Source organism: Sturnira hondurensis, unplaced genomic scaffold (assembly GCF_014824575.4).
Source record: "Sturnira hondurensis isolate 20B ecotype Veracruz unplaced genomic scaffold, ASM1482457v3 Scaffold0008196, whole genome shotgun sequence".
NCBI lineage: Eukaryota > Metazoa > Chordata > Mammalia > Chiroptera > Phyllostomidae > Sturnira > Sturnira hondurensis.
Window position 1 is genome coordinate 10468285 of NW_028080827.1, and position 25993 is coordinate 10494277.

Here is a 25993-nt window from a genome sequence, read left to right on the forward strand (position 1 = left end):
TCCAGGATTGTGGAAGGGTGCAGTGCCGCAAGGCAGCTGACAAACCAGGTGGCCCCACATTTGTGCACAGATAAACCAGGTGAAACTGGGGAGCAAGACAGACAGCGCAACCCAGGGCTCCAGTATGGGGGAAATAATAAAGCCTCAAAACACCAACAGAAATCACCTGCGGGGGGTGAGGTGCTGGGAGAGACTCCCAGCCTCACAGGAGAGCCCGTTGGAGAGAGCCACAGAGTCCTAGTATGTGCACAAGCCCTCCCACCTGGGAATCAGCACCAGAAGGGCCCAGTTTGCTTGGGGGAAGGGATGGAAGGGACTGAAATCCAGCAGAGAGTGGAGCAAGTGCAATTGTTCCCTCTCAGACCCCTCCCGCACACACAGCATCACAACACAGTGACATACGTTGACCCACCTGGGTGAACACCTAAGGCTCCGCCCCTCACTAAATAACAGGTGTGCCCAGACAAAAAAGAAATGGCCCAAATGAAAGAACAGATCAAACCTCCAGAAAAAATACAACTAAGCGACCAAGAGATAGCCAACCTATAAGATGCTTGGTTCAAAACACTGGCGATCAGGATGCTCACAGAATTGGTTGAATTTAGTTGCAAATTAGAGGAAAAAATGAAGGCTATGCTAAGTGAAATAAAGGAAAACATACAGGGAACCAAGAGTAAAGGGAAGGAAACAGGGACTCAAATCTACGGTTTGGAGCAGAAGGATGAAATAAACATTCAACCAGAACAGAATGAAGAAACAAGAATTCAAAAAAATGAGGAGAGGCTTTTAGGAACCTCCAGGATATCTTTAAATGTTCCAACATCCGAATTATAGGGGTACCAGAAAGAGTAGAGGAACAGCAACAAGTGGAAAACTTATTTGACCAAATAGTAAAGGAGAACTTCCCAAATCTAGCAAAGGAAATAGACTTCCAGGAAGTCCAGGAAGCTCAGAGAGTCCCAAAGAAGGTGGACCCAAGGAGGACCCACCAAGGCACATCAGGGCAATGGTACCTCAGTCTCCTTCACAGTAGGCACCTTGGGACCTCACACAGTTCTCCCAATCACTGTCAGCTGCCTTGTTAGATTTTCCTGAATCTCATCAATGGTCTGAAATCTCTTCCCTTTCAAGGGTGATTTTAGTTTTGGGAAAAGCCAGAAGTCGCAGGGTGCCAAATCTGGGCTGCAGTGAGGCTGAGTCACCTGGGTGATTTAATGTTTTGCCAAAAAATTCTGCACAAGGTGTGATGCATGAGCAGGTGTGTTTTCATGATGAAGCTGCCAATTACCAGTTTCCCATAGCCCTGGCCTTCTGAATCATCTGAATAGTTTCTATGGAGGAATGGTCAAGCTTAACGCAAAATTTGATGCAGATTCATCACTCTACTTGCTCAGTCATTTTGAATGTGATGGCCACACAATACGCATACTCACTCAACAGTGTCTACCACCCCCACTGACTAGTGTACAGTGAAGTTGTCATTATTCACATATGCACAGTCCAGTCCATTCTCCTTGGCTGCCGGTATACATCAATGTCATGGAAACTGTTCTTGTTATATTAACAATGGTTGGACTTTTTCCAGACAGAGCTTGTATACCTAGGAGTGAAATTTCTCAGTCAGAGGGTAGACTATGTTCAAACTTAGTAGATGCTGCTTTCCCAATGACTTGTACAGTATCACACTCTCATTAACAGTACCATAGCACTATTTAACCACTCTAGTGGGTACTTAATATATCATTGGGGTTTTAAGTTATGTTTCCCTATTACTAATGGAACTGAGACCTTTTCATATGTTGTGAGTAATTTATATATTTCTGTGAAATTCTTGTTCAATATTTTTTGTCCACTTTAATACTGGATTATCTGTTTCTTACTGCTGTATAAAAGTTCTTTATATATTATGAATACAAGTCTCTTGTTGATTACATACATTGCAAATATCTCTTTCCAGTCTGTGGTTACTCTCATAGTTGTTTCTTTAGATGGAGAGATGTATCCTAATTCACCAATATTTTTCTTCATTGTCAATGACTTTTATGTCATATTTTAGGAGATACTGCCAGCCCCATAAAGATATTATATTGGTCTCTCAGAGTTTTGTTTCACCATTCACTTTTAGACTACAATTTTTCAGGAATTAACTTTTGTGTGGCATAAGGGAGAAACAAGTGCATTTTCTTCCATGTGGATATGTAATTGATGCAGTACCAGTTTATTAAAATGTCTATTTCATCTAATGCTCTGCAATGTCAGTTTCATCATAAAGTGAGGGTGCATCATCAATGCATAGATCTGTTTTTGGATTTTCTATCCCATCCTTCTTCAACTGCCTCACAGAAAATTAAGTGATTTGTATTTTTAATTTAGAGAGAGTATATAGCCGATATTATTTTAGATCCTTAGGAGGTGAGTTAATTCATTACATATATAGTAGTACCTCAGTACTCATCATTAATTTGTTCCAGAACTCATGATGAGTACTGAAATCAACGAGCATTGAGCAAGCAACGGGTGATGAAGCATATTCTCTCGGGAGGCAGCGTTGTGATTCATACAAGTTCTAGTGAGTGTGATGAGTCTGAAGCAAGCACCGAGTGCTGCAGCATTTTTTTCTCATCAAAATGCAGTGGGTACAGGGTTTAGTGAGTTCTGAAGCTGATGAGTCCAAGGTATGACTATAATGGAGACCTTATGCTGTTATGGCCTAAATTTTCTGGTTGAGAGAGCTGCTCTATTCTACTCCATTGATCCACTTCTTTACCTGTGCTAAAACCACAGTTTTAATTATTGTAGCTTTAAAACAGGTACTCAGATCCTGGAGGAGAAGTCTCCAGTTTTGTCTTCTTACAGATTGTCTAGGTAGGAGACTTCTGATCAAGATGGCAGAGTAGATAAACACTGTGCTCACCTCCCCCCATGACCATTTCAAAATTACAGCTAAATTATAGAACCACAATTGAGGACCACCAGATGACTAACTGCACAGAATTTCTATAACTAAGGATATAAAGAAGAAGTCACATCAAGCCACTGACAGGAAGGGTGGAGACACAGAAACAGCAGGTCCCACACACAGTGTGGTGATTAAGAATTGGGAGGGATATCGTGGCTACAGAGGTTCCTCATGAGGAGCAAGGGGTCCCAGTCTGGGACACTAGTGCCCAGAAGAGGAGTCCCCAGGACATCTGGCTATGAAAAGGAGTGGGGATTGCATCCAAATGAGACAGAGGGCTGCTGGAGACCAAGATGTTCTGCTTGAGGAGCCAACGCATGGACTCTAGCTCAGGACTCCAGTGCTGGTGCAGCAACTCAAAAAGCACTAGAGACATACAGGGAGGAACTGAATTGACTAACTTCAGGGTAAAGTTGGAGGGGAATGGGTCAGGGCAGCTCTCTCCAGGGACAAAAGCACTGGCAAATGCCATTTTTTTCAAATCCACACCCAAGGACATATTTATTGATTTTAGAGAGAGAGAGCGAGCAAAGGAGGGGGAAGAGAAACAGCCAGGTAAGAAAGAAATATCGATCAGATGACTCCCATATGTGCCCCAATTGGGGATTGAGCCTTGAAGCTAGGTATGTGCCCTGACTAGGAATCAAACCTGCAACCTTTTGGTTTATGGGATGATGCTCCAAACAACTGGGCCACCCAGCCAGGGCAAGGTGCCATTGTTTCTTAGTTGAGCACTCCTCCCACCCAGCCATCTGAGCTCTCCATTTATCCAGTTGGCCTCATCCAACTCAAATGACCAACCTGAACCTCTTCCACTGTCTTTTCCACACAAGCATCCTGCCTCTGCTCATGCTGCAGACTTTTGTAAATCTCTCAAAGTTCCATGAACCTCCTAAAAACAGCAGCTGCCCTCAGCATACCCTCAACCTCTTGCTCATCAGGACCAAGCCAGGCCCAAGCAATGACCAGTCTCAACTTGCATTATAAGACCCATCAGGTGGCCTTCAAGCCTGGCATGAATGGCATTGACCTCAGGTCACATCCTGGTGTCCACCATAGGGTTCTAGCTGTACCAGTGGCAGTCAGGCTCAGTTTACAATATAGCCTTTCCCAAGAATCTCAAGCATGGAACAAGAAGCAACCAATCAGAGATTACTTTGTAGCTCCTACTAGGTTGCCCCAAGCTGGTCAAAAGTGATGGCTGAACTTGACCTTACTGGAGGCAGGGCCACAAAACAAATTCCAATAAATTTAAGAATACTGAAATGATATCAAGAATTTCCAATCACAATGGTATGAAACCAGAAATCAATTACAAGAAAAAAACCCTAAAAAACACAAAGATGGAGGCTAAATAACATGCTACTAACTAAAGAGTGGGTTAACAAGAAAATCAAGGAAGAAGTCAAAACTTACCTTAAGGCAAATAAAAATAAAAACAAAATGTCCCAAACTTAGGGACATTGGCTATATGCCAAAGCAATTTAATAGGGAAATTCATAGCAATACAGTCCTGTGTCAAGAAACAAGAAAATTATCAAATAAACAATCTAATCTGACACCTAAAGGAACTAAAAAAGAACAGCAAACAAAGCCTAAAGTGAGTAGAAGGAGGGAATAATAAAGATGAAAGTGGAAATAAACAAAATAGAGCCTAAAAAATAGAAAGATCAATGAAATGAAGAGCTGGTTCTTTGAAAGGATATATGAAATTGATAAACCTTTAGTCAGACTCATCAAGAAAAAATGGGGCTCAAATAAATAAAGTAAAAAATGAAAGAGTTTTCATTTGTGGTGACAACTGACACCACAGAAATACAAATGATTATAAGAAAATACTATGAACAATTATATGCCAACAAACTTGGACAACCTGGAAGAAATGGATAAATTCCTAGAAACATGCAATCTTTCAAGACTGAATCAGGAAGAAATAGAAAATCTGAATAGACAACTACAAATGAAATCAAATCAGTAATGAAAAAACTCCCTACAAACAGAAGTCCTATATTAGATAGTTTCACAGGTGAATTTTACCAAACATTCAAAGAAGATCTAACATCTATCCTTTCCGAAACTATTCCAAAAATTTAAAAGGAGAGTAGGCCCCCAAAACTCATTTTATAAGGCCAGAATTGCCCTGATTCAAAACCAAAGGCAGTACCAAAAGAGAAAATTATAGGCCAGTATCCCTGATGAACACAGATGCAAAAAACCTCAACAAAATGAATGCAAACAGAATTCTTCAATACATTTAAAAGGTCATACACAATGATCAAGTGAGATTTATCCCTGCAATGCAAGGTTGGTTCAATATCTGCAAATCAATTACCCTGATGCATTACATAAACAAAATGAAGATAAAAATCATATAACAACAGATGGACAAAAAGCACTTGACAAAATCCAATATGCATTATGATAAAAATAAATAAACTCAGTAAAGTGGAGATAGAGCAAACATACCTCAACACAATAGAGGCCATGTATATTAAACCCAGAGCCAACATCATACTCAACAGTGAAAAGTTAAATCTTTTTCTTTAAGATCAGAGACAAGGATATCCACTTTCACCATTGTTATTTAACATAGTTTTCGATGTCTCAGTCACAGTAATCAGACAAGAAGTGAAATAAAAGGCACCTAAATTGGAAAGGAAGAAGTAAAACTATCATTATTTGCAGATAACATGATCCTACAGAGAATGGAGATTCTGAAGATTCCACCAAAAAAAGAACAACTATTAGAACTAATAAATTCAGTAAAGTAGCAGGATACAAAATTAATATTGAGAAATTGGTTGCACTTTTACATACCAGTAACAATTATAATGAAAAATTTAGAAAATAATCCCATTTCAATTGTATAAAAAAAGAAAAAATACCTAGGAATAAATTTACAAAAGGAGGTAAAATATCTGCACTTAGGAAACTATAAGACACCAAAGAAAGAAATTGAGCAAGACATAAATAAATGGAAAGATATACTGTACTCACAGACAGGAAGAATTAATATCATTAACATATCAATACTACCCAAAGCAATCTACAGATTCAGTGCCATCTCTATCAAAATACCAATGGCATTTTCCACAGAACTAGAATAAACTAATTCTGAAATTTATATAAAACTGCAAAAAAAACACTGAACAGCTTAAGCAATACCGAGAAAGAAGAACAATGCTGGAGGTATTAAGCTAGTCAAAATCAAACTATACTACAAGGTTATAGTAATCAAAATAGCATGGTACTGGCTTAAAAATAGATCCATAAATCAGTGGAACAGAATAGAGAGCCCTGAAAATAAACCCATGCCTATGTAGTGAACTAATTTATGACCAGGAGGCAAGAATATTCAATGGGCTAAAGAGAGTCTCTTCAATAAATAGTGCTGAAAACTGGAAAGATATATGTGAAAAAAAATGAAACTGGATTACTTTCTTACACCATAGAGAAGAATAAACTAGAAACGGCTTAAAGACTTAAATGTAAGACCCAAACCCATAAAATTCTTAGAAGAAAATACAGGCAGTAAAGTTTTTAATATCACTCTCAGCAATATAGCAATATTCTTTTGGATCTGTCTCCTTGGGTAAAGGAAACAAAAGAAAAACAAACGAGACATTACCTAAGTTTTTACACAGCAAAGAGAGCCATCAACAAAATAAAAAGACAATTTACTGAATGGGAGATTATATTCACCAATGATACATCCAATTAGCAGTTAAAATCCAAAATATTTAAGGAACTCATACAACTTAATATTAAAAAAACTCACAATCTGATTAAAAAATGGGCACAGAACCTGAATTGACATTTCTCCAAAGAAGACATATGGATGGGCAACAGACATATAAAAAGATGCTCAACATCACTAATCATTAGGGAAATGCAAATTAAAACTACAGTGAAATCACCACACACCTGTCAGAATGACTCTCATCAATAAATCAACAAACAACTGTTGGCAAGGATATGCAGAAAGGGGAACCCTGTGTGCCACTGGCAGGATTCTAAATTGGTGCAGCCACTGTGGAAAGCAGCACGGAGGTTCCTCAAAAAGTTAAACACAGAACTACCATATGATCTAGCAATTCTACCTTGGGAATTTATCCAAAGAGATCCAAAATACTAGTTTGAAAAGATATATGCACTCCTGTGTTCATTTCAGCATTATCTACAACAGTTAAGGTATGAAAGCAACCCATGAGCCCATTGATAGACAAATGGAGAGAGAACATGTGGTACATATATACAATGATGTATCACTCAGCCACAAAAGTAAGCCAGACAGAGAAAGACTAGTACCATGATTTCACTTATGTGTGGAATCTACAAAACAAAATTTATAAATGAACAAACAAAACAGAAACAAACTCAGATGCAGAGAACAGACTGATAGTTGCCAGATGGGAGGGGCACTGGAGAGATGGTCGAAAAAGGTGAAGGGCTTAAGAAATACAAATTGCTAGTCATAGACATTCACGGGGATATAAAGTACAGCGTAGAGAATATAATCAATAATATTGTGATAACATGTATGGTGACAGATGGGTACTAGACTTATCAGGATGATCACTTCCTAAGATACATGAATGTCTAATCACTATGCTATACACCTGAAACTAATACAATAGTGTATGTCAACTGTAATTTTTAAAAATTTTTATAGTTTTGTCTGAGTTTTTCTTTTGTTGCTTAATTCCTTCAAATTTTATTCCAGCCTTCCAGCTCCCCAATCCTTTTTTTAAAAGGTAAAATTTAGAAAAAAAATTCTTGACAACTTTAACTCCACGTACAGTATTTACTTCCTATCTCACTTTTGTTATAATTTATATTTTAAATCTTTACATATATTAAACCCCAAAAGATACAATAAATTATTTACACATTCAAATTACCTAGATTTACTATTTGTTTACCATACTGAAGCTCTGAAATTAATGTTGGGATCATTTTGATTCCTCTACCTGAAGGAAATACCTGAAAATGTTGTTTTTATATATATCGCATACTTAATATTCATAATTAAAACTTTTTGGTCTTAGAAAACTTGCATTTTATTCTTTAAAATTATTTTATTGTTGTTCAAGTAGTTGTCTGCATTTACCCCCCACTACACCCCCCACCCCAGCCATCCCCACCTCCCTCCCAATCCCAACCCCATTGTTTTTGTCCATGTGTCCTTTATAGTTTTTCCTGAAAACCCTTCCCCCTCCCCCCCATTATCCCCTCCCACGTCCCCTCTGGTTACTGTCATATTGTTCTTAATTTCAATGTCTCTGGTTTTATTTTGCTTGTTTGTTTTATTGTTTTCCAGTTAAAGCAGAAATCATATGGTATTTGTCCCTCACTGCCTGGCTTATTTTCACTTAGCATAATGCTCTCCAGTTCCATCCATGCTGTTGCAAAGGGTAGGAGCTCCTTCTTTCTTTCTGCTGCATAGAATTCCATTGTGTAAATGTACCATAGCTTTTTGAGCCATTCATTTACTGATGGGCATCTAGGTTGCTTCCAACACTTTGCTATTGTAAATTGTGCTGCTATGAACATTGGGGTGCATAGGCTCTTATGGATTGGTGTTTCACTCTTCTTAGGACATAATCTCAGCAGCGTAACTGCTGGGTCAAAAGCCAGTTCCATTTTTAGTTTTCTGAGGAAATTTCCATGCTAGTGGCTACACCAGTTTGCATTTCCATCAACAATTAATATCTTGATTATGTGTCTGGAATACAATTGTACTGGCATCAGCAACGAACAGGTTATATATTTAACAAGGAAAGACTATCTCTGTCTCTTCTTTGAGCTTGTTTTTGCTGAAGTTAAATACAAATTATATATGAAGTATTGTTTTTGCATGTTCATAAATACATTTACTATGTACTAAACATGTGGGTGCTAATAATGCAATAATTATAAATTGTATAAGCAATTATAATTTAATTATAAATGGTAATTATTATACAGCAATTAATACCATTAACAATTATTAATTATTACCATTAATAATGGTAATTATTAACGAATAAATTTTGATAATTATAAATAAGTAAATAATAATTAATTGTGCTATTAATTATAATTATTCATTAATTTGTACTACACTTAACATAAGATTTCTAAAAATGGGCAGTGAGTTTCCCAACTCCAGTTAAAAGCAGTGATATGATTAAATTATTTTAAATATTTCCTTAGATTAAAAAAATCACGTGTTCAAAAATCAAATAACAAAAGTCTCATGACTTATGGATGTAATTATTTAAAAAATAAATTTCAATGATTTAAAAAATTTACCCTAAGTTTTCCTTTCATTTTTTGGGGTAAGATTTTATTTATTTATTTTTAGAGAAAGGGAGGGAGAAAGAGAAACATCAATGTTTGGTTGACTCTCACGTGCCCCCTACTGGGCACCTGGCCCACAGCCCAGGCATGTGCCCTGACTGGGAATTGAACCCACAATACTGGTTTACAGGCCAGTGCTCAATCCACTGAGCTACACCAGCCAGGGCTATCCTGAATTTTGAAAATTATTTTAAATGTAATCAGCCTAATCTTAATATAGGTGACTTTGAGTACCACAGCAAACATTTCCTTAGACTTGCCAATTTGGTGAACACACTCATCAGGATATCAGTCCATTTTTGCATGTTAATCAAAAATTTACCATGGCTTATGCACAATATAAAATATCCTTAGCAGTTCTGCATTGCTGAGACACAGAATATGCTATTTGAAAGAATGCATAACTGAATTAGTTTTCAATTTGAAGAAAATTTTCACAAGGTATAGAATTTTAGATGGGCTATTATTTTCTTTCAGTCCTTTAAATCTGTCTTCTAGTTTCCACTCTTGGTTCTGAAAATGCAGTCATAGTTTTTAGTGTTATTCCTTTAAAGGTAATAGTCTTTTTTTGTGTGGCTACTTTTCCTAGTTTATGATTTTCTCTACTGTTGGATTTCAGAAGTTTGACTATGAGTATAGATGTAGTTTTTAATTTATTGTATTTTAACCTGTGGCTTTATGTCTTTCATAATTTTTGGAAATTCTTGGCCAGAACCTCTTCAAATATTGCTCTGCACCATCCTCTTTCATGTCTCACACCAGGACTAAAAGTATGTATCTGTTAGGACTTTCCATCCTATTTCTTTTACGTTCTCCAGTGTATTTTTCTATCCTTTTGTCTGTTTTATCCTGGATGTTTTCCACTAACCTGCTAACACTTTATCTCTTTATCCGTTTCAATCTAATAAAATCTAATTAAATTCTGTATTACCGAAGTAAAGCAGACACCACAGTGTACAAATCTGAAGCATACAATTCGTAAAATGATGTCAAACACCTGGGTATCTGCTTATTGGCCAAGCTCTGCTTCACCTAACTCACTGTTTGGGGGAATCAGCAGATGACAAGCTCCAGGCTCACCATTCTGGTTCCTTTCCTCTCCTAGTTCTTTTACACTTTCTCCAGATACTTTCTTCTCAGAGAGAGAATTTATCTGCATCACCTAGTCTACAAATGCTAGAAGTGGAAAGCTCTTCTATTTAAATCTTGTATTAGTGAATTAGACACAGATATGTCTGATAATATAAAACCATGAGTGATAGCTCACAATGATCGGAGAGTTAAGGTCCAAAAGGTTAGTCTGAGACTAGAACAACACAAAGACATTCTAAACATTCGCAGTAATTCTAAATCATTTTTAAGGAATAATCCTGTATAGAATTTAAAAGCTGTGGACATACAAAAATACACATGGGTTATTTGCCAAACCCATGATTTTTAAAAAATGTTTATTGATTGTAGAGAGGGAAGAGGAGAGAAAGGGAGAGAGAAAAACATTGCTGAGACAGGAACATTGAGTGGCTGCCTCCCATGTGCATCCTGGCAGGGGATTGAACCCTAAACCCAATTTTTTGGTGTATAGGATGACGCTCCAGCCAAATGAGCCACACCAGTCAGAGCCAAATAAATATAACTTAATGAGGCTTAAAGCCCCTGAAACTCACCCACAGCCATAACATATTCTACAGAAACACTGCTGAGATGAAATGCAACAACTATCAAAGTAAATGTCCAGTATATTCACCTATATACCTGCAAGTACAGGCTGGGCATTTGTTAGCCCTGAGTTTTAATCAGAAGGGTGTCATGGCTGCCCCGAAAAAGTAATTCAATCTTAGGTAATATTAAGAAAACATACTCTACTTCCACCAAGATGGAGGCATAGGTGGAAACACTGCCTTCTCCCACAACCAAGTTTGAATACAACAAAGGTTTGGAGAACAAAGACACAGCCAAAGAACAGAAAACTGAATTATACGGAAGTCCGACAACAACTAACTGTTCGATCTGGATGGTAAGAGGGGCAGAGCCAGCAGCGGAGCAGGGTCGGGCAGAAAAGATCCCCAGACCTAGGCACGCAAGTAGCCTGGACCCAGTCAGGGTATGGGGCAGACTGACCGCAGTTGCACATTTGCGCACAGTGAGACGGACCACGCAGGCCACAGGGGGCGAACCCAGTGGAGGGCTAACATGGGTGGCACACTCGCATGCAGTGGGATGAAACACGAGGGCCCAGGTGGCGGTGGCAGCTGCCACACTGGCCACCTGTGGGGGCCGCAGCAGGAGGCGGCAGACCTGACGCCATTGTTCCTCTTTGACCCCGCCCCCACATATAGCATCACAACCCAGCAACTCAGTTGCCCTGCTCTGGTGAACACCTAGGGCTCCGATCTTGCTACATAACAGGCATGAACAGCCCAAAAGATGGCTCAAGAAGAACTCAAAGTCCCAGAGCCTATAACCCTAAGCGACCAAGAGATTGCCAGCCTCTCAGATGCACAATTCAAGACACTGTTTATCAGGATGCTCACAGAACTGGTGGATTATAGTCACAAATTAGAAGAACATATGAAGGCTAAACTAATTGAAATGAAGGGAGATGTCCAGGAAACAAATAGTGGTGGAAAGGAAACTGGGACTCAAATCAATGGAATGGACCAGAAGGAAAAACAAAACATCCCACCAGAAAGGAATGAAGAAATGAGAATTCAAAAAAATGAGGAGAGGCTTAGGAACCTCCAGGACATCTTTAAATGTTCCAACATCCGGATTACAGGGGTACCAGAAGGGGGAAAGAAACAGCCACGAGTGGAAAACTTATTTGAACAAATAATAAAGGAGAACTTCCCCAGTCTGGCAAAGGAAATAGACTTCCAGGAAATCCAGGAAGCTCAGAGAGTCCCAAAGAAGTTGGACCCAAGAAGGAACACACCAAGGCACATCATAATTACATTAGCCAAGACTAAAATGAAGGAGAGAATCCTAGAAGCAGCAAGAGATAAGGGGACAGTCACCTACAAAGGAGTACCCATCAGACTGTCAGCGGATTTCTCAAAAGAGACCTTACAGGCAAGAAGGGGCTGGAAAGAAGTATTCCAAGTCATGAAATCCAAAGACCTACAGCCAAGATTGCTTTATCCAGCAAAACTTTCATTTAGAATGGAAGGACAGATAAAGTGCTTCTCAGATAAGGTCAAGTTCAAGGAGTTCATCATCACCAAGCCCTTATTATATGAAATGCTAAAGGGACTTATCTAAGAAAAAGATGAAAAATATGAACAGTGAAAGGACAGCAAACTCACAGTTATTAACAACCACGCCTAAAACAAAAGCAAACCAAGAGGACAGATAGATCAGGAGTGGAACCATAGAAATGAAGAACACATGGAGGGTTAGCAACTGGGGAGAGGGAGGAGGAGAAGGGAGGAGAAGGTACAGAAAATAGCATAGACAGTAGGTACAAAATAGATAGGGGGAGGGCAAGAATAGTGGGGGAAATATAGAATCTGAAGAACTTGAGACACGTGGTTATAAACTAAGGGGGGGAGAATGGTGGGGGAGGGAGAATGGTGGGGGAGGGAGTATGTGGGTGGAGGGGAATGAAGGGGGGACAGAACAACTGTAATGGTATAATCAATAAAATATATTTAAAAAAAAGAAAACACACTCTAGATCAATATGGTTAGTAGTCCCATTATTAAGGGTACTAAGCAGTACCCAGGAGTGAGTGCAATAACACAAAAAAAGAAGTCGTGGGGCAGTATTTTGTTAAGGAACACCAACAGTCTCCATTAGATCTACAGAAGAGAACCTGGAAGGTGAGCAAGTAAAAGAATGAGGGATATTTAACTTAAAGAAGAAAACATTTAGTGAATTCATAAACATGAAAGAATGTCCTAAAGAACTAATTTTTTCCCAACTGATAGCAAAACAGAGATAAATGTGTAGAAGTTACAGGGAAATTAATTTTGAGACAGGGGAAAAAAGATTATTCAAAATTAGGGCTGAACGAAAAAGAAAATTCCTATCACAGCACTAGAGGTGTTGACCACAGCTGACCAGCCACGTTCCAGAAGCGCTATGAGCAGTTTACGTAGGAGCATAAAAATTAAATGAGGCATCACCTAAGGTTTCTCTTAAGAGTAGGTTTCAATGAGTCTATTTTTTTGTAAGAGGTCCTTTTAAGAATTATGTTTTGAGAAAAGAGCAGAGGGAACTGATTTTTTTTTACCCTAAATATTAACACTTTACTTCTAGGAATACAACTTCTTTTCTCAAATTAATACATAGAGGATATAAAGCTGTAAGTATTTCCAGGCAAAATTAATTATGTACAATTATAAAAAGAAATTTCATTCTCAGGTACTAAGCATTACATAAAAGTTTAAAGATAAAAACTAAACAAATGAAATTTATAGAAACCAATGTACCTGTTTTCTCTTACTTGCTGCCTCATCTTTTCTTCCTTTAGACTGGCGTGTTTCAGCTTTGCCAGTTCCACAGCCAGTTTTTCTTCTTGTTCACGCTGGAGTTCCTTCAATCTTTTGTTTTCTTCTGCCTGGATAAAAAATACGTAACTTTAGTTATTTATCTTCCAGAATCAGATTTTTTTTCATCAAGGTTGAATTTGTATCAGAAAACTGAAAGTACCTTCAGAACAGCAAACAATTATTTGTTTTACTTTAAAATACAAACTACTATTTAAATAAATAATTCTCCAAATATTTTATCATGGAAAATTTCAAACATCACCAATGGTAAGAAAAATATTAAATTACACCCTCAGGTGGCTATCACTCATCTTCTGTGACTAACACTATTTCATTAGCCTTTGTTCTCTACTCTTCCGTGCCACTCTTACTTTTTCTACAGTATTTTATTATTTTTAAAAAGATTTTATTTATTTATCTTTAGAGAAGAAGGGAAGGAGAGAGGGAGAGAAATATCAATGGATGGTTGCCTCTCATGCATCCCCTGCTGGGAATTGGCCTGCAACCCAGGCATGCACCATGACTGGGAATCGAACCACGATCCTTTGGTTTGCAAGCCCGTGCTCAGTCCACTGAGCTACACCAGCCAGGGCGAGTATTTTATTATTTAAAAAATTATTTTTGATCCTCACCCCAGGATGTATTTATTGATTTTAGAGAGGGGGAAAGAAAGGGAGAGAGGGAAGAGAAAGAGAGAGGGATGTGAGAGAGAAACATCAACTGGCTGCCTTTTCTACATGCCCCAACCAGCGATTGAAACTGCAACCTAGGTAAGTGCCCTGACTGGCAATTGAACCTGCAATTGGTTGTACAGAACAACACTCAAACCAACTGAGCCACCCTGCCAGGATTCTAGTGTATTTTAAAACAAATCCTAGCAATGTCATTACCATGTATATAATTGAGTATTGATCTGTACCTAGTAAGAATTTCTTCCTATATAACAACTATGCCATTAAAATGTCTAAATAATTAACAATAAAATAATTCCTTAGTAAAGTCTAACGCCTCATCCATATTCAGGTTTCCTCAACTGTCTCAAATATGCTTTTTTTAAAAAAGCTTGTTCTAACCAAAATCCAAACAAGGCCCACATGTTGCATCGAGTTATCATTTCTTTTAAGTCTCTTTCATTCTGCAACCGTCACCCCCTATATATATACTTTTTCCTTCCAAGCCACTAATTTGTTGTGGAAATTAGAACCTATCTCCCATAGAACGTTCCATTTCTGAATTTCACTCATTGCATCCTGAGGATATTGTTTAACTTGTTTCCCCTCTTTGTACTTCCTGTAAAATGGTAGAGATCTAGAAGCTCGGTTAAATTCTGCATCAAGGGAAGAAAAAGCACATGAATGGATGTTCAACGTCATGAGCTACCAGGACATGAAAGTTAAAACTACAATGACACACCACTACATCCCTATGAGGATGGCTAAAATAAAGAGTGGCAAAACCGAATGTTGGTGAGAAACTCCATCACTCACTCACACTGTTATGTGGAGATGTAATATGACACAGTCACTCTGAAAAAGTTTGGTAGTTGGTTATAAAGCCAATATGCCATTATTATACAATTCAACAACTGTACTCTTACGCATTTATCATAGAAAAATGAAAACATATTTATTTAAAAACCTGTACCCAAATGTGTATAGCAGATTTATTTAAGAATCAATACTGGAAATACCAGACATCCTTTAACAGGTGAATGGCCGGATAAACTGAGGTGCACCCACACCACGGAATGCTGCCGGGCGACAGGACGGAGTGGGGTATTGACACATGCAACAAGCTGGATGAATCTCTGGTAATTACGCTGAGTGGAAAAAACCCAGTCCCAAAAGGTTACATACCGTTTGATCCCATTTAAATCATTTCTTGGAACATGTTCTTCATTTTAACAGTGAGATATTCTCACAGCATAAAATCCACCTTTCAGTTTACAACTTGATGGTCCTTTAGTACATTCACAATATTGTCAACCATCACCACTACCTAGTTCCAGAACTTTTTTAAAAAACAGACTATTTTTTTAGAGTTTTGCATTCACAGAAAAATTGGGCAGAAAGAACAGAGTGCCCATATACCCTCTGCGTCCACACATGGACAGCCCCCCTCACTGTCAACGTCCTGCACCACGGTGGCACACTTGTCACCACCAGCCTACACTGACACGTCATTGTCACCCAGAGTCCACCATTTACATTAGGGTTCAGACCTGGTGGTGTACATTCTATGGGTTTTGACAAATGTGCAATGACGTCGACACACACCACTGCGGTGTCATACAGAGCAGTTTCACTGCCCTAAAATGCCTCTGTGCTCTGCCTGCTCATCTCTCCCTCCCTGAAACTACTGACAAGCACCGATCTTCTCACTATCTCTACACTTTTGCCCTTTCCAGAATGTTGGATAGTTGGAGTCACACAGTGTGTAGTCTCTTCAGATTGGCTTCTTTCACTTAGTAAAATACATTTAAGGTTCCTCCATGTATTTTCATAGCTTGCGATCTCACATTTTGTTAGGACTGAATAATATTCTATTGTCTGGATTATTTATCACTCACCATCTGAAAGACATCTTGCTTGCTTCCAAGTTTTGGCAACTATGAATAAAGCTGCTATAAACATCCATGTGTGGGTGGGTTTTTGTGTGGACATAGTTTTCAGTGTTTCAAAATGTTTTCACCATTCCCCCCCACCAAAAAAAATCCATACCTGAGAACCCACTATAGCCCTCATCCTCTGGCAAACTCGAACGTTCTATCTCTATGGAGTTGTCTATTCCAGGTGTTTCATTTAAATGAAAGCATACAACATGTGGCCTTTTGTGTTTGGCTTCTTTAACTTAGCATAATGTTTTCAAGGTTAATCCACATTGCAGCAAGATTTAGTAATGCACTCCTTTTCAATAGCTATATAGTAGTCCACTGTGTGGGTATAATACATTTTGTTTATCAACTTATGGGCATTTTGGTTGTTTCCACTTGTTGTTATCATGAATGATGCAGCTATGAGCATTCATGTAAAAGTTTCTATGCGTACATGTTTTCAATTATCTTGGGCATATACCTTCAGTGGAACTGCTGGGTAATACAGTAACTAGACTTAACTTTTTGAGAAACTACTAAACTGTTTTCCACAACCATTACACTATTTTAGATTTCTGCAAACAAGTGCAAGAATTTCAAGTTCTCTATATCCTTGCCAATTTTTTTTAAATTATAATAATTGTCCTGGCAGGGTAGTCAGGTGGTTAGAGCAACATCCCCATATGACCCGATTGCAGTTCCATCCCTGGTCAGGGCATGTACAAGAATCAATCATTAAATGCTTAAATAAATATTGGAACAAAGAGTTGATGTCTGTCTCTCTTCAAATCAATAAAAAATAATCATGGGTCTACAGTGGTGTCTACTGTGGTTTTGATATGCATCTCTCTAATGACTAACGATGGTGAGCATTTTTTTGTGCTTCTTGCTAATTTGTATATCTTCTTTGGAGAAATGGCTATTGAAATCCTTTGCCCATTAACATTTTTTGTCTTCTTGTTGAGTTGTATATGTAATACTCTTGAAATGACAGAACTATAGAAATGGAGAACATATTAGTGATCACCAAAGTGAGAGATGAGGTAAACGTGGAGAACAAACAGACGGGTTTGCCTGTGAAAGAACAACAGGAGGGATCCTGAGGCCACAGACTCCTGTATCTTGACTGTGGTGCTGGATATGCAAACTTACACACGTGATCGACTGTATAGAACTAAACACACGTGCACACACACACACAAACATTAGCTCCCGTAAAACTGTGGAAATCTGAACAAGACTGATGAATGGCATCATTATTGGTATCTTGTTTGTTATATTGTACTTTAGTTTTGCTAGATGTACCATTGCAAAAAATTGGGTACAAAGAATATAGGGTCTCTCTGTATTATTGCTTATAAATACATATGAATCTACAATTATCCCAATAACAATTTCAATGAACAAAAAGCAACAGCAAAGCAACTGGAATTCTTACACATTACTTGGGGAAGTGTAATAGTGCAGCAGCTTTGAAAGACAGTTTGCCAGTCTCATAAAATGAAATACACACCTACCATACGACCCAACCATCCTACTCTCAGATTCCTACTCAAGTGAAAAGAAAACTTGTGTTCATACAAATGTTTGTAATCAAAGTTTATAGCAGCTTTATTCATAATTGCCAAAAACTTAAAATAACTCAGATTTCCTTCAAATTATGAATGGATAAACAGTGGTAAATCCACATACTGGAATGCTACTCTACCATTCAGCAATTAAAAGGAATAATTCATGCAACAACATGAGTTGAAATCTAATGAACAAACTGAACTAGCAAGGAAAATGAGGACAGACTCATAGATGGAGAGCAGGATGACAGCTAGTGGGGGAGGGGGACGGAACGAAAAGGAATGAAGTATCCTTGGACATGGACAACAGTGTGGTGATTGCTGGGGGGATGAGGTATAAGGGGACTAAATGGCAATGGAAAAATACAATAATAATTCAGTTTTTTAAAAAGAAAACTAAGATAACAAATGAACAATATGCTTTAAAACTGTCAAGATATGAAAGATGAAAAAGTGAGGAGCATTCATGGACTGGAGCAGACTAGGGAGACATGGCAACTAAATGCCATTTGTGATCCTGAAACAGAAAAAAAGACATCAGTGGAAAAACTGATGTGAATCAGTATTTAAAGTCTGAATAAATCCTGTAATTTCATTACCAGTATTGTACCAAGGCTAATTACCTCATTTTAATAAGTATTCCATAAAGGGAATTCAGGTGAAGGATATATAGAAATTCTCTATACTATTTTAGTAACTCTTCTATAAATCTAAACTTATGTCAAAATAAAGTTAAAAACATGTATATTTCCAAATTCCATCCACTAAAAGACCCAGAATCAATCATAACTCAAGAATAATAAGCACGTCTAGCACCCAAATTGTCTCTAAATATTATTTCCACTAAATGATAATACAGCTCCTTGGTACAACAGCCAATTCCAGGTGTGAAGCGAGAAATCTACAACATAAGCTGCCTCGTATTACTCGGGAATTCCCAGAGAAACAGAACCAACGTGATAAGGAATTGGCTCAAGTGATTATGGAGGCAGGGAAGTCACAAGATCTGCAGGGTGAGAGGGAAAGCTGGAGTGTCAGGAGAGCCAATGGTGTACTTCTAGTGTATGTGGTTGGAAGGACTGAGACCAAGAAAATTGATGGTGTGGTTCCTGTCTGAAGGCTGGCAGGCTTGAGACTCAGGAAGAGCTGATGTTTCGGTCCAAGTGTGAAGGTAGGAAAAAAGCTGTTGTCCCTCCAGTGGCAAGGCAGACAAGAAGGAGGCGTTTCCTCTTAGCCTTTTTGTTCTATTCAGGCTTTCAACTGATTGGATGAGGCCCACCCACACGAGAGAGGGCAATCTGGGCAATCTGCTTTACGCAGTTTGCCGATTTAAATGCTAATCTCATCCCAAAACACCCAGAATAGTATCTGACCAAATATTTGGGCACCCCATGGCCTGGTGTAACTGACACATAAAATTAACCATCACTAGCCTGGATCATTTTGTTCTGACAGAAAACAAGGATACCATCACAGATTAAGGGAGTCTTGTCAAAAGGACATGGAAGCAATAAAAGGGCACCGATGGGTCAAAGATGGGACAATCTGAGCATCAAAAAAAGTTCAATTAATAATAAATGTAATTATACAGACTCATGAATCTGTAAAGATACTTTTAAAAAGAAAAAGTCAAAAACTAAAGAAAACAAAATTAAAAAAACACAACAACATAGGCAGATACAACTGGAAGTGACTAGGGCACCAAGTTTTTACTCTGAAAATTAACTTTCTTTCCAGTAAGAACTGTATTTTAGCTGATTTGGGAAAGTTCTTTGGGGAGGATTTCAGCTAAATGTGAAAGCAATAACAAAATTAGAAATCAGTGTTTTGCAACCCCTAATGAAGGAAAAGATTCATTGTTGAACTACAGATGAAAGTCTGATGGAGATCTTTACAATGGAGGAACCAGGCTGTCTCACTCAATCACTGATCAACATTAGCATCACTAAGGGTCAGCATGTGCCTGCTGATGTGATACAAGTTCAAGGGAAGCACCATCTGTGGAGCAATTGCCAAAAAGTTGTATACAAATCTAATCATTTACCCTTTAAGGCTAACTTAACTTCCATGTAGAGGAAATATAAGAGATAGGGGAACAAACTAAAGCAACCAGTGAGGAAGTAAACATAAACTCAGCCTAGTCAACAAGCTAGAAACATGAATTTAAAAAAATGAAGGATGACAAAGGGGCTGCCTTAGATGAAGAGGGACCTGACAGGCGTAACAACCGAATATGCTGTATGAATCTTGTTTGGACCCTGATTAAAACAAACCTCCTAAAAAAGTAGATTTCTGATACAATCATAGAAATTTGCTTATGAAAAGGTATGAAATGATACCTAGAAGTTATCGATAATTCTATTGGGTGAGACAGTGACATTATGTAAGAAAATATCTATTTTATAAGATATAAACTAAAATATGCAGCAGATAGTTGACAGGGTATCTATGATTACCTTTAAAGCAAAAAATATGAAAAAATCTAAACCCAGGGATCCTGCTCAGGATTAAAAAAATCATGTCTAAGTTTCTGGAATTTGGAACTCAGACAGATGGCTACTACTTTTAAAACTTGCCTTTACCACTTCCCACAATGTCCTACAAAATGTTGAACTTGAAACAGAAATGAAAAAATACTAAAATAGCAGACACTTTTTTTTACATTTATAAGAACTCGTTGCTTTCACTGTTGGTGGGTTTTCAGATTGGTACAACCACTATGGAAAACAGTATGGAATTTTCTCAGAAAACTAAAAATGCAACTGCCTTTTGACCCAGCAATTCCATTGCTGGGATTCCTAAGAACCCTAAAACACCAATCCAAAAGAACCTATGCACACCAATGTTCATTGCAGCACAATTTACAATGGCCAAGAGTTGGAAGCAACCTAAATGACCATCAGCAAATGAATGGATCAAAAAACTATGGTACATTTACACAATGGAATTCTATGCAGCAGAAAGAAAGAAGGAGCTCCTACCCTTTGCAACATCACGGATGGAAGTGGAAAGCATTATGCTGAGTGAAATAAGCCAGGCCGTGAAAGACAAATACCATATGATCTCACCTTTAACAAGAACCTAAACAACAAAACAAGCAAGTAAAATATGACCAAAGACACTGAAATTCAGAACATGCTGACAGGGACCAGAGGGGAGAGGGGAGAGAATTTCAGGGGAAAAGGGGAAGGATTCACAGAAACTAGTATAAAGGACACATGGAGAACAACTAAGGGGGGTGGAAATGGGAGGGAGGTGGGGAGCACAGAGGCGGGGTGGGCTGGGATGGGAGTGGGGGATGGAAAACTGTACTTGAACAATAATTAAATAAAAAACATTAAAAAAAGAACTCGTTGCTTATCGGTTTCCCTTTTTCTACCTTCCTCATCCCTTTAAATATTTAAAAATTTCCACTGAAAAATTATCTCCATATTTTAGGAATTATATACATATAAATTGTACTTGAACTCTTCAAGGCAGTATTTCAAAAATAAAAATTACCAAGTAAATTTATACCTAATACATTAAGTGTTCATTTTCCACCACTTCAATAATATACATATTTAATCACGATAAATTCAAAAGGTATTACATTTTTGTCTTCAGAATTTTATGGACAGCAACAGAATTCTATTTATGTGAACAAAACTGGTTGTTAGTAATTGTAGATTTCATATTTATGAAATAAAACCTGTGCTAACTCTCTTCCTGGCACTATCCCAAGGACTTTGCATGTATTAACTCATTTAGTATTAGAACAATCACATGGAGCAGGGACTGTTATTATTCCCATTTTATAAAGAGGCATAAAAAGTAAAAGTACCCCATCCAAGTTTCCACAAGTAATACTCAGCAGTAATAGAATTAATTCAAAGACATAATCTAGCTCCAAACCCCAGCTCTTAACTGCTACACTGGGCTTTCGGTGAGGTGTCCTTTGTCTGATGGCGTTACCTACTCAATGCCAGTATATGCAGTTAGCTTTCATTGTTTCTAAGAGAAAAATAAAGGGAAAATGTTAAGAATAAATAGTAAAACTTACCTTTTGAATGGCCTCTTCCATATCTAACTCAAATTGTTCATTTTGTAATAATCTGAGGAATCTCTTGCGCTCAGCACGGGCTTCATTTTCATTCTGCACCATTTGAGTCCTGACTTGATTATCTATCTTTTTTAGTGCCTCGATACCCAATTGTTTCCTGTAGTTTTTATCTACTAAATTCTGGTGCTTTTCACTGACGCTCACTCTTCTTTTGGAATCCTGTAATGCCAAAAAATATATGCACGTTTTGGTGTTCCAAAATCTAATTTTTAAAAATATATTTATGTAAGTCCCAGGAACAAATGACAGAGAGATAGGTATCAGTAATACAGTCAGGAAGGGCCTTTGGCTTCCTTCCTAAATTCAGGAAAATATACTATAATAAAGTTTAAAGATGGTAGGTAAATATATCGATATACCAATGAGGTAGGTAGGATCTGTTATTATTCCCCATTTTATAAATGAGGAAACAAAAGTAAAAGCAACTTTACAAGGTTGTTCAGCTAATAAACAGCTGCACTAGAATTGAAAGAAGTGTAGCTGAGCTCTCTGTACACACCCAGCTCTTTACCACCACCCAGCGAATTCCTCCTCTCCTCATCCATGTCCACCTCTTCCCCAGTCGCCTTGACTAGCTGTCCCTGGCCCCCTGTCTTGGCCGTTAAGTGCTGCTCCGTGCTGCTCCGATGCCTAGGTTTTCCTAATATAGCGTTAATGGATCAACCCACTGCTAATTACTCATTCGCTCTCTCTTGGATTTTAATTTCCACTCATTCATTTGTTCAGCAGTTCTTAATCACTTCCTAATGTTCCTGAAATTTGGTCAATAAGATTTTTACCGGGAGGTCTAATAGTGTCGGAAAAAAAGCAAAAGGAGATGGTAGCTACGGCGGAGTGGCCCTTAAGTAATCACTCCCGAGGCCTCTGAAAACAAATGCAACTTTCCAACTAATTCTCAGATTCAGCATTTCAAAACGTTTTTTTTTGGGGGGGGGGGAAGCAGACTAGCTCTAAAATACAACTCAATCAATAAATAGGCAAGTACTTTCAAGACCTGGCCCCCACAAACTCCCTAACCCCTCCCCCAGCCTCTCACCATCTTGGTGGACAAAAATCCTCGTCTGCGGCTCGGAGGTGGGGTGCAGGAGGGCGGGCACAACCCCCTACTGCAAACGTACAAACTACTGCAGGCTGCGCTGTCTGGTGTTTATGTGGTTTCCCAGCAACGACCTCCGAGGTGCCCCCGAATCTAACCAAGGTGCGGCCTCCCATTGGACAAGCAAGATCCAATAGGCTGCGAGCTTCTTGGGATGCTGGCAGAGTATCTACTCAGTAGGTCTACGGGAGACAGGCGGGAAGTCCAAATCTTGGGTCCTGATGCAAACTCTGTGCAATCTGTTACGTACCTCAAGATTTCCCTCAGCGGCTAAACTCTCTTGGTGGGGATAGGGCACCAAGCTGAGGTCACTTTTACATAGAAATACACAAATTCTGTTCTGGTACGTGAGGCTAAAGTCACTTTCCACTCGCAGAATATCTGCGCCCCCAATGCCTATTCTGCCTGGGTGGTTGATTGCCTTTGTCCTCAGCAGAGGAAGGCGTGGTCACTGTCACCCTTGCCGGGAAACTGAGGCACGGTGGGTAGCCCGTGCTTGCCGGGAGCCTTCTCCTCACCCCCACCCTACCCCCCTCCCCACCCCCCACCCCCCACACAGAAGCTGTTGGTAAACTTTGGGAATAAAATGTATGGGCCACATGGATATCATTCTGCTATGTAATATGTGGCCTGGGTACCAATGAGAAAAAATAAAGATGATGCCAGGATATAGGTCTGGGTTTATTTTTATCAGCAGGTTAGACACTAAAGTTCATTTTAAATGGAAGAATTTAAGGACAGGAATGAGTCAGAAATTAGTCAAATATTGATTTTAGAGATATTTAGGCATACTTAGAGAAATCTCATGAAAACTAAAAAGCAAAAGAAAATTAAGGTAGGAAGTGTGAAAACCTGACAGGTTGTTTTATATAATTTGAAGTCCATCTTGTGTAGCAATATCTCTGCTTAAAGTTTAATAATAAAAAAGACTTTCAGTTTCGGCTTCAAAATATAAAAGGCTTAGAAGTCATCATTTCCATCTTTACTACCAGAAAAAGCTAAGTAAACTAGAAATTAATAATTTTTCTGTGATTAATTACAGAACCAAGGTCACAGGGCAGCCCACCACCCTGAAATCTGGAGAGAGAGGTAAAAACGGAGTCACTACGAGACCTACTTACCCAGAGCAGAAGCCACTGACGCCCTAAACCGAGACACTTGAGTGGTAATTTTGATGAATTGACAGACTGAGTGTGGACTAGCATGAAACTACTGGGGGCTGCAGTCTTAGGGAGGCCCCCACACTTCCATGGGTCTTGCCTCCAGGAACCCCAGCAGGTTCTCACAGTGTAAAACCAGAAAGATCTCCTCTGGGATGAAATGTGTCCAGCACCTTCTCCATAACAAAGGTCTCCTGTCCAGAGGAAACCATTTTACCAGAGCCTTTTCCCACCCATGGCATTTCTCCAACTATAGCTTCCTGCAGCCTTCCTGTCTCACATACGTGGAGAGAGAGAAGCTAAGAAACACCTGTGAAGGCCACAGCCCTACATAGAGAGATTTAATTATAAAATTAAAAGTGCTTTCCCTTTTCCATGCTTTACCACAACACCAACAGTGCTCCATGGTAATAACAGTTGGTTACAGCTGGGAGTGCTGAAAAACACAATCTAGCAAGAAATTCTTGGGAAAACCCAAGGGCAACAGGAGACAGAAACAAAATGATGAGGAATTTGAAGTCTCTGGCACCTCTGGATACAGCAAACATTAAACACAGCCCAACTTCTAGCCATGTAATAAAAAAAAACCTCATACCTCACCAGAGCCTTATTTACCTCAGTTCCTGTTACCCAATATACCAGGTCCAGGTTTCAACAAGAAAACTACAAGGCTAAGGGCAAGTTGCTAAAAGGCAAGGAGCAAACACAGTGTGAAAGGCAGAGTAAGCATCAGAACTAGACTCAGCTTTGACAGAGATCTGGTGATTGTCGAACAGGAATTTAACATCACTATGGTTAATGTAGGCAGAGTGCTAATGGAAAATGTGGACGGCATGCAAGAACAGGTAACATAAACAGAGAGATGGAAACTCTAAGACAGAATCCAAAAAAATGCAAGGAATCAAAAACACTAACAAATGGCAAATAACTTAGACCAGCCAATCCGTAGACTGGACACCCATGAGGAGGGAATCAGTGAGCTTGAAAATATGTCAGTAGAAACTTGACTACGGGGTATGTACCATGCAAAATATTTTGAAACCAGCATGCAACTTTTATGTGCATTTAATCCCCTTAGTTGAGCAGCTTCCACATGAACTTTACCAAAGACATGGCTAATGTACAGCTTCTCATGAAATAGCCTCCATTTAAAACTTGTTAGGCTGTTGCCAGAAATTTTCATGTTGGACAATGATGTATCCCAAGCATTTAAGATAGTGCCTGGCATATAATTGGTACTAAATATTTGTTCAATGAATGCTATTGAAACTATATTAATGTTGTGCACATAGGAATAAGCTCTACCCAGAAATAACTTTGAAGAAATATTGTTTTTCAGAGTTTTGTTAATTTTATTTATATTTTTCAAAGAGCAAACTTTTGTCTTCATTTCCATTGTTTTCCTATTTTCAAGTCCATTGATTTCTGCTCTTACCACCATTAGTTATTTCTCTGCTTGATTTGGTTTTAATTTACTTTTCTTCTTATAGTTTCTCAGTGTGGGAGCTTAAATCTTTAAGACCATTCTTCTTTGGAAATACAAATTTATAAATTTCTTTCTAAGCCCTGCTTTAGTGCTTCACACAGATTTTAATATGTTGTGCTTTCTCCTTCATTCAATTCAAAATATTCAAGGGCTTCTTTTACCAATGAATTATTTAGCACTGTTTTGCAAACTTT

The 25993-nt window shown here is 38.5% G+C and overlaps 1 protein-coding gene across 1 annotated transcript in view; it reads right to left on the reverse strand.

Annotated features, from left to right (window-relative positions):
* Nucleotides 1–23215, reverse strand: part of MNS1 (meiosis specific nuclear structural 1) — a 35419-nt gene extending 12204 nt beyond the window's left edge. The window contains exons 1-3 of the mRNA XM_037053953.1: nt 23094–23215; nt 21998–22216; nt 13732–13859 (exon numbers count right to left, since the gene is read on the reverse strand). Of these exons, the coding sequence (XP_036909848.1) occupies nt 13732–13859; nt 21998–22216; nt 23094–23096 (350 nt within the window). The 5' untranslated portion in view covers nt 23097–23215. The remainder of the gene's footprint in view (nt 1–13731; nt 13860–21997; nt 22217–23093) is intronic.
* Between the last annotated feature and the right edge of the window lie 2778 nt (nt 23216–25993).